Raw genomic sequence first — 16,626 nt, forward strand, 5'->3', positions numbered from 1 at the left:
TCCCTAATCGGCAATGTTTTAAAAACCAGATCGGAGAGCGAACCGGCCTATTAATTGGGTCACGGGTCAGTTGGTTCGACCAGTTAAACTAGAGTGGTCTGACCGGATGATGTCATATATATATATATATTTTATATATAATTGTTATATATGTTATTAAAGAATTAATTAATAATTAAAAATGTAAAAATAAGTAAGTGGGCGAAAAAAACTGAGGTCAACTCGATTCTTAGTTCACCGGTCCAATCGAATTTTGATCGATTTTGACCGGGTTGAAGGAGATTTGATTTTTTAAGTCAAATCAAATCGGATAGACCACCGGTTCTTAATTAAATTGGTCCAATTTTTAAAATAATGCTAATCGGGAGTTCCACACAACGTGTACATTATATAATTTTAATATTAAAAAATCTCTTCGAGAGCCGTGCAAAAGGACAAATTTTTTCATAAAGAAAATTCTAATTTTAATAAGAATTTAAAATATTAAGATGAATGTTATATATAGAATTCATAATTCTAATAGATTCTAGAATCTCAATATAAATATTATCAATAAGAATAATAATTATAGAGAATTTAAAAAAATTTCATACTTCTCTATAAATAAATATGTCTTTTTAATATAACATTTAAGTATTTAGCGTTTGATTTATGTATCAGAGTATTTGTAGGGAAACTTCTCTACACCCTTTGATCATTTTTTTCTTACAAAGTCTATGTGAGTTGAATGCGACATCCTCAGTTACAAAATTTATTTTTATGTTCTATCGACGACAAAGTTAATAAGTGAGGTAATTAGTTAATTAAATAGAAACAAAAATATGAACATGAAAATAACATTTTTGATTTTTTTTAAAAAAAATCAAAAGCCACTTTAACTTAAAAAAAAAAACAAAAATAGTATAACAAGCATAAATTTGTCTATTTAAAAAAAATAAAACAAAAAACTGTAAAGCATAGGAAAACCAAACTAATTTACCAAGCTTTGGGTTGGGCTTAACGATTTGAAAGACAATGGGCTCTTCTGAAGTCCATAGTGCAGGGTCAGCATAAAACCTAAAGTCCAAGCCCGATGGCCTAGTTTGGTACGAAGAAGGGTATTTTGGTCCATCCGGACATTCTACTGATCGTATCGTTTAAAGTACGTGCACGGACGAGTACTAAATGCGGTAATGCCGAAGCCAAGCCAAACACAACCCCCACCCCCGCGCTTTTCTCTCTCTACGCCTGGCTATATATATATATATATATATGTGTATAGGTTTCTCTCTCTCTAAAACTGTTCTCTATCCTTGCCTTGTTTTTCTCTCAAACGTGCGTTCTGCTTTTATTCTCTCTCTTGTCCATCCGTTAGTACGAATCCGTAATGCAGCTTTTCTATGTCAATCACGCAAGCCCTAACTTCCTAATCCATTCTCTTTCCAGAGCTTGCATCTCCTTGATTGTACGGGGAATTATTTTCTGATCCAATTGGGCTCGGGCTCGGTCAAGCTTTTCGCCTCTCGTTTTCTTTCCCCTTTTTATATTTCGCCGTTACTTTTGGGGTTTCTGTGGGTTTCGAATTTGAGTTTCTGGGTCGTAGGCTTCTCTCGTTCAATCATCGACCTTTTTTTATTGCGAATAATTTGTTGGTGGGGTCGACGGTCTTGGCATTATGGATGTTGGGAACTGGGTCGTTTTCGTGGGGTTTACTTTCGTTCTTTGTTTATTTGCAGAACAAGGGAAGGTTGGTGATCGAAATTAGGGTTTTGAGCGGCTGTTTTTTTTTAATTTTTTCGTTAGGTTCTGAATCTGTTTTGGTTTTTATTATTGCCATTGGATTACCAGGTCAATAGTGGAAGAGTTTGGGATTGGATTTTTGAGGTTGGTGTGTCGGGCCGTATTTGATAGGTTGTTTTCTTTTTTGTTTCATGTAGGTTTGATCTGAAGAAACTTATCTTTGCATATTAGCTGATTGAACTATCTGACTCTTTCAGATTGGTTCATATTGCATGACAGCTACAATGATGCAAAGTTTTCAAATTTTTTGATCAAAACATTTGTTCTTCCTTGAAATTTTTGATCAAGCCATTGTTCTCCTTTTGCATTTATTGTCAAATCTTTCTGGGATCACAGGAAAGTCGGTTAATTTCGTTGATTTTTTAATTGAATTGTTTAGTACTGTAATCATATCAGAGGTATTTGGAATCAGGCTTCTTGTTATTTGGTGTTTTGGAATTTTCTTTTTCTTCTATAAGGTTTACACAAATGGATGTGAAAACAGACAAGGAACAGGAAGTTGGAGGGGTTCCAAAAACTGAGAATTTCAAAGAAGAGGGAAGCTTGTGGTCAAATTCTAAATTGAAGGGTAAGGGAAGTCTTAGTGACAAAAACATCTTGGTGAATGGTACACCGAATAGTAGTAACAGGGATATGATTTTCCGAGCTGACAAAATTGATCTAAAGAGCTTGGATGTTCAGCTGGAGAAGCACTTCAGCCGGGTTTGGTCCAGGAACAAAGAAGCACAAAGACCAAAAGAAGAGTGGGAGATTGATCCATCTAAGTTGGAAATAAGATATTTGGTAGCTCGGGGAACATATGGTACTGTATATCGCGGTACTTATGATAGCCAAGATGTTGCAGGTAAACACCCTTTTTCCTTTTTCTATCAATAATTTTTTTGCCTGAGGTCCTGTTTTCTTGCGGTGAAAGTGATGAAATCTAGAAGGAACGTAGAATATGAAAGCATGGGGTTGATTGCCAACTTAATTTCTTTTGTTGCCCTGAGCCTTTGTTATTTTTCATAAGAACTGAAAGAATCTTGTTATATGTTAAAGTCTGAAACTAGTCTTCGCTGCCTTTTTATGCTATCTGAGGTTAGCTGCTGGAAATTCTGTAGAATTTGTTACACATGTTGTAAGTAGCTCTGATTCTCACATGCTGTAACCATTAGCTCAGCTCAATATTCTGTTTCAGATATTGCTCTACCAATTTCCTCTCATATTCTTCCTGATTGAGAGTAAAGTTAAGAGTATTGGAAATTTGGATTACTAATTGCAGTTCTGATTCATTATGTTACACAGGCAAACTACACCTGAGCAGCTAGTATAACATAACTGACATTCAATTAAATGAACTGTTGACTATGAAGAGCACTTGTGAGTTGTCTGGTTATTCTTGCTGTTTGGTTACTCTCATACTTAGAAGATGTGAATTGGACCATTTAATTGGCTCATTCTTAATAACTAAATGTATTTGCTCATAAACATGAAAAATAAAAGGTCTACAACTTTTCTTTACATTTGGTTGTCTCTCTTCTGGAATATAAAAAATTTGGAGACATTTGTTTTATTGATGCCTCCACAAATTTGGATGAACACATTTACAATTTCTTAGAATTTGAATTTGTTTGTTGTGAATGCAATATTTTGTAGGATAAATTGATTTGCATGCCCAAGTGGTCCTTACACGGTTTGATTGGAATGCATTATTTTTCATGAAATGTTGTCTGTAAGTTGTGTGAAGTTTAAGTGGCTATTTCTGATGGGTTAATAACTCTAGCTAAACCAATTTTTTTCTCTTTTGGTACAATTATTGAAGTTGAAAGCTAAAATACGGGCTATTGCCATCAAGCCCTGCCATGAGGGTGGAAGAACTGAACTCTCTGACACAGAATTGTGTGGTCTTACTTTAAGAAGCAAGCATGTGTTGCCTAATATCATGTGATACATGAATCTGTTCAATCAAGTAGTGTTTTACTCTTGAGTTAATTATTGTAATTATAAAGATGTCCTCTCTCCTTGTGAAGAGTAGGCCAAACTTGCATATGGAAAGTCTGTCTATACTTGATTTAATCAAAAAGGACATTTCTTGCAATGACTGTAATTATAGATGTATACATGTATTTTGCTTGGGTTTGAGTTGCCCTATGGAAGAGTTGCATAACGTGCTAACCAACCTTATAATTGGTGCTTCCGCAGACTCTGTTGGCCACCCCCACCTTTGCCAAATAAATTTACCATTTTGATCTGTCCTTTGTTTGATCTTTTATTCTTCCTTCTGCATGGAATTAATGTAGCCCTTAACTCATTACATGCATTTTTTTGCTCCTAACTTTTCTGTGTCATAGACCATTGTGGTTCTCTTGCCTTGTTTTTTCTGCAATGGTTTAAATACCGTTTGAAAAATTCTTGATCTGCGTCTTCCTTTTAAACTGAGTTCTTGTGCACCTTGTTGCATTTAGTTAATATTTTCAAGGGAGATGGCCCTTCGGTTTAACCAAATAGTCACAATGATAACAAAAACCAACAAGATTTTGTTTTTAAGTGAAGAAATTCTTTTGTAGAGTTTTGATCTCTTAACATTTTAAGAGGGATATAGGACACTGAACTGGGTTAAATTCAAAACGGTTGAAGAAAACTTAAAGATAAAATTGTCCTGCACATTATGCAATTTGTGATCTGACTATTTTTATTTGATGTCTTTTATTATGTGAAGAAGTATTTATCATGATGCATGCTGTGCTATATTCATTACCAGGTAAGGAAACATGAATTAATGGTAGAGGTTTATATATTTTTCTTCTTTGTCTTCATCTTCTGCCCCTTATACATATATATTATGCATGTTTGAGATCAAATCCTTTCAATGGATATGATGTAGTGTTAGTATGGTTATTAGTCTTGGTTGCTAGTTAGGTACTGGTTGTAACAGCTTACAGATGACTTGGACTGATGATAGTTTTGTGTGGGAGGAATGAGGAGAGTTTTGTGTGTGGTAACGTCAAAGAGTGATAATTTGGAAGATTCAATTTATTAATGCCACTATATATACACATATATGAAGGGCAGAACATCATATGCCAGGGCATTTTGATAAACTTAACTACAAATTTAGGACAGTGGTAGGTCTTTGAACCTGATTTGGGTCCCTTTTGCAACCCATCGTTACCCCATTAGAAGCTCCCCTATCCTGTTACATAGAGAGCAGGTTGGATAGCCTGTAGTGCATCGTAAAACATGGGAAATTCAGAAATGTTTATCAAAGAGTCATGTTACACATATGGTTACTCTATACATGTTTAAAATCTATGAAGTCTATCCTTTTTTGTAGTTTTCAGAGAATTTAGCTGTTAACTAGAGTGAGTATTCTTATCTTTCCATTGGAGAAACAGTTTATCCTTTTTTACATGGCATTTGTATTTGTTTGAATGCCTTACTACATTATCTTTTCTATTACAGTGAAGCTATTGGACTGGGGGGAAGATGGCATGGCCACAACTGCTGAGACAGCAGCTTTGCGGGCATCATTTCGGCAGGAGGTCGCTGTTTGGCAAAAGCTTGACCATCCAAATGTTACTAAAGTACAAATTGTGTTTTAACTTCTTTAAATAATTTAGATGTTTATGATATGTAATAACCATAATTATTGCAGTGTTTCATGAAATAAATATTTTGGATAGCAGAATATATTTTGTATTACATCATACCTAAGAGTTTCTGCCGTTTTGGTGAAGACAATATTTTCTGACTTCTACCATTTTCCAAAATGGTGTTTTATCTAAGTTTAAAACTGATATGTCTTTATATTAAATGATATGATACTTCAAAATTCTGAGGTAATGATGACTTTATCTTTGCTTTATCACAGTTTGTTGGTGCTTCAATGGGCACATCAGATCTTAAAATTCCTTCAAAAAATGGTTCTACTGAGAGTCAATCTTCCCATCCATCAAGAGCATGCTGTGTGGTTGTCGAGTACCTTCCGGGTGGGACGCTGAAAAAATTCCTGTATTCAAACAGGAAAAAGAAACTTGCCTTTAAAATAGTGATTCAGCTTGCTTTAGACCTCTCTAGAGGGTGAGTTCCATCTTTGTTGTTATTAAGTTAGAACTGTACTATTTGTATATTTCTTTCTTTTTTGTTAAGTACTATTTGTATATTTCTATTGATGGATATTCCTAAATAACTTGGTGCAGATTGAGCTATCTGCATGCACAGAAAATTGTTCATCGTGATGTCAAAGCTGAGAATATGTTGATAGACTCTCATAGAACCTTAAAAATTGCTGATTTTGGTGTTGCTCGTGTTGAAGCCCTGAATCCTCAGGACATGACAGGCGAAACTGGAACCCTTGGATACATGGCGCCAGAGGTATATGTGCTTTTGTAAACAAGTTATTCTCAAGTAAAAACATCAGTCATATACATGAATAGGTAATAAATGAATTATAAAAAGAGTTGAACAAGAAAAACATGATGAGTTTTCTAATAACAATTGAGAAGAACAGGCCCCAAAAGTGATGGAGGGATGTTCTTCAGCAGTAACTGTTACCATCTTATACATGGTTCTTTTTTGTTTTCATCCTTTTGAGTAAGTTGCAAGTCAATTTAGATTGCAAGACCTGATTTGTTTGGTTCTCTCTCATATGAAGGGGAAACCTGACTGACTGAGATCTTTGTAGGTCCTTGATGGCAAGCCTTATAATAGAAAATGTGATGTCTACAGCTTTGGAATATGCGTATGGGAAATATATTGTTGTGATCTGCCTTACCCAGATCTTAGCTTTGCCGAAGTTTCATCTGCTGTCGTTCGGCAGGTCAGTTCAGTCAATGAGAATTTGCTATGGTGCTCTATGCCCTGCCCATTTATTATGTTTTGAATTGAAATTTCCAACTTAACAAAACCCAATGTAATTTTCATCTTTTATTTATTTTTTTTAAATGTAGTTGGCTTTCCCCCCATACGTGTTTAGGAAGTGTGTATTAATTTGCTAGTCCTCCAACATCAGCATCAAGCAGTATTCTTTTGATGCATGATTGTTAGGTAACATTTGCTCCCATAAAATTTGACAGCCGTTTTCCACCCGTTGAGACAGGGGACTGAGCATGCACATAACTTTCTTGGCTGGTTGACAGGCTTGAACCTGAATTTTCATTCATAGCTTCTGCATTTCTCGAGATTGATAAATTGGAAATTTGGGGGAAGTATGTGATTGAATATTAATGAAAACAAAATATGTAGTGACATGTTTTGCTGCTTGTATGTGCTTGAATATTTGATGTCTGTGTGTGTGCATGTTTTTCTTTTTCTTTTTTATTGTTTTCCCTACTCGATATATGCAAGAGTTTCATGTCCAACTTGAATGTAAACATTTCTGTTCTCGTCTTTGATAAGTATTTGGACACGTAGACAAATCGTTAGCGTCATATTGTTTTGCTTAGGAAGCATGGCAAAAGGCTGACCTGAACTTCTAAATGGATATGGCGACTGTACTGCAGTTATTTCATGATACTGGGAATCAGTACATGCTACTTGTTATTCTGGGGGTTATGTTGGTGGTGTTAAGAGTTCCATTCTTGTGCCTCAAAAAGTGAGGATCCTCTGCTATTCTTCTGACTAAATATTTTTTTATGACTATGTTGTTAGAATTTGAGGCCCGAAATCCCTAGATGTTGTCCAAATTCTCTGGCAAGCATCATGAGGAAATGCTGGGATGCGAACCCAGAAAAGCGGCCGGACATGAGTGAGGTAGTGAAAATGTTGGAAGCAATTGACACTAGCAAAGGAGGAGGCATGATACCGGAAGGCCAGGGTGGCGGCTGTTTCTGCTTTGCTCCAGTTCGGGGTCCTTGAATTGCCAATTATTGATGTTTATATTGCAGTATTTTTAGTGGACATGGTAGAAATGGCGACTGCTCTAAGCTGTTTATGGGATGTTTGTCTTGCGGATTGGTTCGAGTTGAAATGATTTGAGTCTTTCGAGTTTCATGATTCTATTTTACTTCTGTACTTAAAATGTCATTTTCTATGGAACAAATAAACATGTGGGTTCCTGTTGCTTCTTGGGAGAATTCTTGGTTCTAGACTTTGCTACACAGAAGAGGTCTTAATGTTGTTTAAGACTTAAAAATAGTTGTTTATAAAGTGTACATGTACCTCATTTCAAAATATCAATTAAATTGAAGTGTTATTTATTTTTGAAGTAATAGACTTTAGGGGTTGACTGGTTTTTAATGTATATCACTAAAAAATAAAGGAAATAATAGAAGGATTTTATTATTTTAGTCATCTCTTTTAAGAGATATGACCAATTTAGTTTGGATTTGTTGTGATTGGTTACTAGTGACAAGATGATATCTTCAACCAAGTAAAAGGTTGTCGTGCTTGAGAATTTCAGTTAAAAGTTAGTTGTTGTTGGGTGTAGCACAGCATTTCCAACTTTAATGGCCGCCGCAAGCATGTCTATCCCTCCTCTCGTCGCCATCCCCACCAGCACCGCCGCCAGAGATGGCGTCAATCTCCCGCCGCAAAACCAGCTCGAGCATACCACCAAACAACGCATATCCGAAACTGGGTCGCTCAAAATTTGCAGAAACATGGACGACATCAAGCAATTACACGCTCAGATCGCAAAGAGGGGTTTCAAGGGCCACCGCTCTGCTCTAACCAAGCTGTTAGCTCAATGTGCCGAAATGGCTACCCCCGAAAGCCTGGAATACGCGAGAAAGGCCTTCGAGCTCGTTGAATATTGTGAGAGTGGAAAGGGTTCGATTTACATGTTCAATTCTTTGATTAGAGGGTACTCGAACGCTGGACTAGGCAATGAAGCGCTCTTGCTTTACGCGCGAATGGTGGCAAAGGGTGTCGCTCCCGACCACTACACGTTTCCTTTCGTTCTGAGTGGGTGCGCGAAGGTCGCGGCTTTTCTTGAGGGTGTTCAGCTTCATGGTTCAGTTGTCAAGAAGGGTTTCGAGGAAGATGTGTTTGTGCAGAACTCTCTGATTCATCTTTACTCCGAGTGCGGGGATGTTGATCGTGCAAAGAAAGTGTTCGATGAAATGATCGACAGAAATATTGTGTCGTGGACTAGTTTGATTTGCGGGTTTGCGCGGGGGGACAGGCCTAGGGAGGCTGTTTCTTTGTTTTTTGAGATGGTGGAAACGGGTATTGAGCCCAATTCAGTTACCATGGTTTGTGTGATATCCGCTTGTGCAAAGTTGGGGGACTTGGATTTGGGCGAGAGGATATGTGCTTACATTGGTCAGTCAGGGTTGAGGGTTAATACATTTTTGGTGAATTCACTTGTTGACATGTACATGAAATGTGGCGCTACTGATAGTGCTAGGCGGCTTTTTGACGAATGCGTTGATAAAAATTTGGTTCTTTACAATACAATCTTGTCAAATTATGTGCGCCAGGGGATGGAACGAGAAGTACTTCTTGTCTTGGATGAAATGCTACAAGGAGGACCACGGCCTGACCGGGTTACATTGCTGTCTGCAGTCTCAGCCTCTGCACAGTTGGGGGATTTTGACTTTGGACGGGAATGCCATGGTTACATTTTGAGAAATGGGTTAGAGAGTTGGGATAATGTTAGTAATGCCATAATTGACATGTACACAAAATGTGGTAAACAGGAATTGGCTTGCAGAGTATTTGATCGGATGTTAAACAAGAATACTGTCTCGTGGAACTCCTTGATTGCAGGTTTTGTAAGAAACGGTGATGTTGAATATGCTTGGGAGTTATTCAATCAGATGCCAGTGACTGATCTCGTGTCCTGGAACACCATTATCGGTGCTTTGGTGCAAGAGAGCTTATTCGAAGATGCAATTGAACTCTTTCGAGTGATGCAGAGTGGGGGGCCAAAAGCTGACAAGGTGACAATGGTGAGTGTTGCATCTGCCTGTGGGTATTTGGGAGCTCTTGATCTTGCAAAGTGGACGTACCATTACATTGTAATGAATGAAATTCATTGTGATATGAGGCTCAGTACAGCCCTTGTCGATATGTTTGCTAGGTGCGGGGATACTCAAAGTGCAATGCTAGTGTTCGATGGAATGAAGGATCGGGATGTTTCTGCTTGGACTGCTGCAATTGGAGCAATGGCCTTGGCAGGAAATGGGTCCCGAGCAGTGGAGCTTTTTGGTGAAATGCTGAACCGAGGGCTCAAACCTGATGGAGTTGTGTTTGTAGAGGTCCTCACAGCATGCAGCCGTGCTGGGTTGGTGGATCAAGGCCTGCATATCTTCCAGTCAATGAAGGGAACTTATGGAATATCCCCACAAATCGTTCACTATGGCTGCATGGTCGATTTACTTGGCCGAGCCGGGTTGTTAAATGAAGCTCTCAATCTTATAAAGGGCATGCCAATGGAGCCAAACAATGTGATCTGGGGAGCCCTTCTAGCTGCTTGCAGAACCCACAAAAATGACACAATGGCAGCCTATGCAGCCGACAAGATAACCAAATCGGGCGATTGCAGGAGTGGAATCCATGTTCTTCTGTCAAACATATATGCTTCTGCTGGTAAATGGACTGATGTTGCGAGAGTGAGGCTACAGATGAAGGAGAAAGGGGTCAACAAAGTGCCTGGATCGAGCTCAATCGCAATCAAAGGAGTAGTTCACGAGTTCACCTCTGGGGATGAATCCCACCCAGAAATGGCCAGCATTGCCACGATGCTAACTGAGATGAGCTGCAGACTCAGGGACGCCGGTCATGTTCCTGACATAACAAATGTTTTGCTGCATGTTGATGAAGAAGATAAAGAATTCTTGCTTAGTCGACACAGTGAGAAACTGGCCATGGCCTATGGGCTTCTTAACACAAGTCCAGGAATGCCTATTAGGGTGGTTAAGAACCTCAGGATATGCTCTGATTGCCACTCATTTGTAAAGTTGGTGTCAAAAGTATATGATAGGGAGATTGTTGTTCGAGATAACAATCGGTTTCACTTCTTCTGGCAAGGGGAATGTTCTTGCAATGATTATTGGTAATAGTTAAATACAACAAATATTCATTAATTCAATCTTCTAAAACATATTCCTGCTGCCTGGAATGCCGGATTTTTTATCGTTACAATTTGAGAAAAAATAACATTTACGAGTAAGAAAATCCAACAAATTCACACACAAAAAAAAAAAAAAAAAAATTGACATCATTCCCAGTAGCCAGAAATTAGCAAGTGCCAGAAGTGAATTGAAAAATTAAGCACCACGTTATTCAATACAATGATCCATAGAGAGGTTCCATACACGTCTAAGAAGAGAGAAAAAGAACAGAGGAAATTTACAAACAAGCACTAGGGCTGGAAGTAATAGTTTCCCATGTCACGTTCATAGTTTGGGGAAAATGGGATCAATATAAGCATGGGGCGTTGGATCAGCGAGCCAGAGCTTTGCTAGATGATGATGAGAAGTGGTGAGCCTATGAACTTCTTCAGTCAGCCAAATGCTGGCTTCCGCTTTACTGGGATGAATGATTATATCTAATGGTTTATTCTCATCCTCACTGCCAATTCTCATTTTGTCCAACTGCATTAGGTGAATGTTGGTGAGGTAATGCAGGGGTTGCCCGTATAAGAGCTTAATGGATTTGGCTAATCCTGTCCATGAGGTAAATGGAACAAGTGAACCGCGGTGGGTGGGAATTGGAAGCTGCTTCATGTATTCTTGATACATTTGCGCCCTTCTGATCACTGCATGTAGATAACTCAAATGAGAATAAAATAGGTGATTAAGATAAAGACTAGAATGGTGAAAGGGAACAAAAGACACAATGACTCGTGCTCAAAATAACTTCAGAAAACTAACTTATAGCTACAAAATCAATGGTTTCACACAGTACTGTTTTCTTCCTTTTCTCTAAGGTTTACTATCAATAATCATTCATTTGGAGCAAATTCAGAGGACAATCTAAGAAATTTTGAGAGTTAAAGGATTGATATTGAAACTCCACATAATTTTCTCTTCTACCTCAATAATATTCTTAGCAATCAGAACAAATGCATTAAATGGAGAACGAATGCAAATATCAAGAGAACAAATTTGTTCTCAAATTTAGTAACGGAGACAGAATTTTAAACAAATTCTATAAACTTCTGGAGCCACCCAGTTAACAAACTTCTCAAGACAACATGGATGATGAAAGATCAAGTAAACTATCACCTTGGCTAACAATCCACTTGGCAGATGCCACAGCTATTAAAAGAACACAAAACATTTCTCAGTTTATTAACATTACAGCAAAGCCTACAATATTTTTCCATTAGCTTTATATGTTGCAGAAACAGTCCAGTAACCAAAAGCAGAAACCTCAAAATAGACGATGCAAATACCATCAGAGATGTTTTCTTTGACAGGTTGATCAATTGCCATAGTATTGTTTGACTGCTTGCTGTCAGATCCATCATCATTTGCTTCTTCATCTGATAATATGACATCCACCTGATCCTTCCATGGTATCGGCCTCTTCATGGTTTACAGAAAATGCAGTCTTCTAAAGAATCAACCACAAACTGACTATTAGGTAGTTCAATTGGAGAAAATTTCTGCTGAGTTATAAACATAAAGAGAAGGACAATGACAAGACAGGATCTGCTAGAGAAGCATATGTAGGTTCACATCCACGAACTTTCTCAGATACAAATGAAAGTATAGTAAAAGTAAGCATTAATGCAATCAATTAAAAGCCGTAATGCCATTAACATTACAAACTAATTGCATTAATCCTTGCAACTTCAAATCAAGTCGTATTATACATTACAAACCAAAAAGAGTTTATAAATCCTCGATCACATAGTGTTGTGGCAAATGCATCTTAGGTGTTGTATTGCTTTGTCATTTTTGCCTCTCATTCATACAACCCAACACACAAGGAATAAGAAAACTTGTACAAAACTAGAGGAAGAAATATGGTAAGTGCCTGGGCTTGTGAATGAGGCTTAGTGGCCTTAGTGATGATATAGTACCTGCACAAATTAATGATGAAAGTAGTGCCCAGTTTCATGGGGGAACATGCTCCCACAGTTCCCAAAATTGGTCTGACCATCCTTATGACCCAAGGATGGACCAGATTAAACTTCTAAAGAAGGAATCACTTGCTACAAGATTAAGAAGTTCCACTCCAAATGGAAAACAATTTTAGTCCATATGAATTATCCACGTAACGAGTCACACGTCTTATTATACACTATAATCTATATCCATTCCAAGTAACTCATGAAGTGTAAACACATTAGGCTAGTGCACCTGATTTGAAGTAAATGATGACAATGTAAACTGTCTAGATCTAATAGATTGCTACAAATAAAGATAAAATATTCAATATGATAGTTTTTGTTTTAATCATAGTCATGATGCCACAGTACCATGAAGGCTCTAATTAAGTTCAATTTGATTCTATTAACTTTAGACTCCTTTTCCATTTGGTCCAGGATTGCCTTTTTCCACAAAAGAATACAGTTCCATGCAAGATTGCTTACAAGATCCTGGTCTTCCCTCAAGAACTATGGCTTGTTGCGAGGACCCCGGTAAATGGTACTACAGGGTCAGTCGGCCCTGTCTATACACTAAGTAAGGTATAACCGAACGAAAAAGAACATAACCAGGAGGGGCTTTTTGAATCAATATAACAACAATAAAATATATCAGAGGGAGTATGCTAGGAAAAGAAAATTGATGTGCATGTACTTTTTCTCGGTTAATCCATACTTGATAGTTATAGCAGGCTTGTTTTTTGAGTTTGCCCTAACCAATGAATCCAAAACTTCTATAATTCAAATTTCATATATTTCCTTCTCGTTTTCCCTATAGTTACTGAGCAGAAAAATAGAGAATCACGAATAAACAGGAAAATATGAGAACCCGCACAGCATATAAATAAACAGAAATTGGGAAGCCGTTCCTCAACCCCAATAAGAACATGCACTCAGGACCTGAATCAAATCCAGTAAACAGATCTGACGATCAGAGACAGAATCATCAAAATCAACCTTAAAAAACAAAAAAATAAGTGCATTTATGCATAAGTATTGAAATGCCTATAAACCGAATATTAGTTCGAATGAAAAATCAGAGTTCAACGTGATAGATAGAATTCCATCAAACCGCACATCCAACCGTATGTAGTAAACATATATTTCGAACTTACTGCAAATGGGTTCACTTCCTGCTCGCCGAAAGGATTAGAACCGTAACGAAGAATGAGAATCAAAGTTTGAATTAGGAGCATATGAATCTGAAAGAGCCGATTTTAGGGATTGATCTGGAGCACACTGACACTGTGAACAGGGGAGAGGGGATGGAATGGATCTTGGATGAAAGAGGGGCCTCGTCGTTCGGACATTTTTGTACATTATCCTCATCGTCCCTTAATTTTCCCTAAATTACAGTTTATACTTTTACATTTTAAAAATTACGTTAACTTTCTCTTTGTCAAATTCATTATTAATAACTTCCTTTAAGAAATGTTATATTACAAACAAATTTGATAAATAATTATTTTAAATTTACGTGATATATAAGTTTTTAATAATTTTATTTAAAATTAATAATAATTATATTTAAGATTAACAATAAATTTATTAGATTTATTGGTGGTTCAATTTTTGTTTTTTTTTACGTAAATAGCATCAATTTTTGTGATTTTATACTATTATTATATTTTTAAACCCAAAGATTAAGAAAATATTGCAGGAGTTCCCATGCTTACTGTATTGCGTTTAATACACAAACTCAACTCATATATATATATATATGTGTGTGTGTGTGTGTGTGTGTGTTCGTGCGTGCGTGCAGGGGTGCCCTTAGTTTCCCCAGCTCTTTGATCTACTGTCAATTGAATGATCATTTGGCCCTGTGCACTTCTGGTTTACCGAAAATGCTTTCAAGATCAAAACGTTTCTTGGATTGGAAAACAGGAAAGAACATGATGAATGTGTATAATCATTTGCCGTGCAGCTCATTCTGCAAGATCACTGGGACGCCCAAACTTGATGACTCTCCCACCATGACCGAGTCACCCGAGCTTCCTGGGTGGGTTAAATTTTCCGGGGAAGAAAACCCACTAGTGGAAAACCCAGAAGGTGATTTTCTGATCCCTAAACTTCCTTACTGGGTTGAGAACTCCAAGCTTCAGGACCAAATAAGTGACATCAAATCCATAGTGAGTGATATTACAGAGAGCGATGTTGATAAAGTAAGTAAAATTCTGAAGAACAGATTTCATTCCCCGGATGAAGTTTTTGAAACTTTAAATGGCTGCAGTGTTAGTTTATCAAAGGGTTTGGTTGACCAAATCTTGACGAGATTCAGCAATGACTGGATTCCAGCTCTGGGTTTTTTCAACTGGGCGAAATCACAGGTGGGTTTTGAAGCTTCGTCTGATTTGTATACATCCATGGTTGATCTTTTGGGAAAATGTAAGAGGTTTGATGTCATGTGGGAATTGGTTGAGGAAATAAGCCATCTTGAAGGTTACGTTTTACTGCCCACAATGACCAGGGTTATGAGGAGGCTTGCAAAGGCTGGTAAATACGAAGACGCAATAGATGCATTTAGGAAAATAGAGCAATTTGGTGGGAGCAAGGATGTAGAGACTTTGAATGCATTGATGAATGCATTGGTGAAAGAGAACAGTGTTGAGCATGCTCAAAATGTGTACTTGGAGTTCAGGAATTGCATTCCTCCAAATTCCCATACTTTTAATACATTGATACATGGCTGGTGCAAAGCTAGGCAAATGGAGAGAGCCTGGAGTGCCTTAAAAGAGATGGAAGAACATGGACTTAGGCCAGATGCGGTTTCATATACTTGTTTCGTTGAATCGTATTGTCGCGATAAGGATTTTCGCAAAGTTGATGAAATTTTGGAGGTTATGCAAGAAAAGGGATGTGCTCCAAGTGCAGTGACTTACACCATTGTAATGCATGCTCTGGGAAAAGCCAAGGAGATTAATGAGGCATTGAAGGTGTATGAGAAAATGAAGCAGGGTAGTTGTGTTCCTGATTCATCATTTTATAGCTCATTGATTTTTGTGTTGACTAAAGCTGGCAGGCTCAAGGATGCACATGAAGTGTTTGAGGATATGCCAAAGCAGGGTGTTTATCCTGATGTCTTGACCTATAATACTTTGATTACTGCTGCTTGTGAGCACTCCCAAGAGGAGAATGCTCTGAAGTTTCTCCGGGAAATGGAGAAGAGCGGCTGCAAGCCGGATCTTAGAACGTATGCACCCTTGTTGAAGATGTGCTGCAGAATGAAAAGAATGAAGGTGCTTTCCTTCTTGTTGAACCACATGTTTGAGAATGATGTTAGCCTTGAGCTTGGAAGCTATACCCTTTTGGTTCGCGGGCTATGCAAGGGTGGAGAACTCGAACATGCTTGCTCTTTTTTCGAGAAGATGGTGTCAAGAGGATTTGTTCCCATGGATTGCACATCCGAGATGTTGACAAAAGAACTCGAGAAAAAGGGCATGGGCAAGTTAAAGGTAAGGATTGATGAATTGATATTACTAGCAAAATCATCAAGAAGAATGTAACTCGCAACGATGAAAGATTGTTCTAGCCACGTTCAAATTATTTGGTTGATGAATTTATCATGTAGTCACCGAGCAAGACTCGGTCTAAGATCGACTCAATTATGTCAGAATAATATTTTAATATTTCTTAAGTTTTAGAATTCTACTTAATTTATGATTCTATTTCATGTTTGATTATGGTTTTATTTTTATTAGGATTCTAATTAAATTTTATTTAGGATTTATTTCTATTAGAATTCTAGTTAATTTTTACTTAAAATTTATTTTTATTAAGATTCTAGTTGAATTTTAATTATAAATATTAGATAGATTTGGATTAGCCAA

General features: G+C 37.4%; 4 protein-coding genes across 4 annotated transcripts; 3 read left to right on the forward strand and 1 right to left on the reverse strand.

Moving 5' to 3' along the window:
• Window positions 1-1,269: 1,269 nt before the first annotated feature.
• On the forward strand, window positions 1,270-7,832 carry LOC127799496 (serine/threonine-protein kinase STY13-like). Its single transcript, XM_052333576.1, has 6 exons — window positions 1,270-2,623; window positions 5,221-5,342; window positions 5,630-5,838; window positions 5,958-6,132; window positions 6,443-6,577; window positions 7,408-7,832. The coding sequence occupies exons 1-6, from the start codon at window positions 2,248-2,250 to the stop codon at window positions 7,612-7,614; spliced, it is 1,224 nt and encodes a 407-aa protein (XP_052189536.1). The 5' UTR covers window positions 1,270-2,247; the 3' UTR covers window positions 7,615-7,832.
• A 146-nt stretch (window positions 7,833-7,978) lies between these two features.
• On the forward strand, window positions 7,979-10,814 carry LOC127799495 (pentatricopeptide repeat-containing protein At3g22690). The gene has a single exon (XM_052333575.1). It carries the CDS (start codon window positions 8,205-8,207, stop codon window positions 10,758-10,760), a length of 2,556 nt encoding a protein of 851 aa, XP_052189535.1. The 5' UTR covers window positions 7,979-8,204; the 3' UTR covers window positions 10,761-10,814.
• Window positions 10,815-10,930: 116 nt separating this feature from the next.
• LOC127799497 (protein RDM1) lies at window positions 10,931-14,102 on the reverse strand. The gene is made up of 3 exons (XM_052333577.1): window positions 13,915-14,102; window positions 12,101-12,261; window positions 10,931-11,461 (listed from the first exon to the last, which is right to left on the reverse strand). Exons 2-3 carry the CDS (start codon window positions 12,237-12,239, stop codon window positions 11,100-11,102), a joined length of 501 nt encoding a protein of 166 aa, XP_052189537.1. The 5' UTR covers window positions 12,240-12,261; window positions 13,915-14,102; the 3' UTR covers window positions 10,931-11,099.
• A 447-nt stretch (window positions 14,103-14,549) lies between these two features.
• Window positions 14,550-16,405, forward strand: LOC127800050 (pentatricopeptide repeat-containing protein At3g22670, mitochondrial). The gene has a single exon (XM_052334447.1). It carries the CDS (start codon window positions 14,644-14,646, stop codon window positions 16,300-16,302), a length of 1,659 nt encoding a protein of 552 aa, XP_052190407.1. The 5' UTR covers window positions 14,550-14,643; the 3' UTR covers window positions 16,303-16,405.
• Window positions 16,406-16,626: the final 221 nt, after the last annotated feature.

This window comes from Diospyros lotus, chromosome 4 (assembly GCF_014633365.1).
Source record: "Diospyros lotus cultivar Yz01 chromosome 4, ASM1463336v1, whole genome shotgun sequence".
NCBI lineage: Eukaryota > Viridiplantae > Streptophyta > Magnoliopsida > Ericales > Ebenaceae > Diospyros > Diospyros lotus.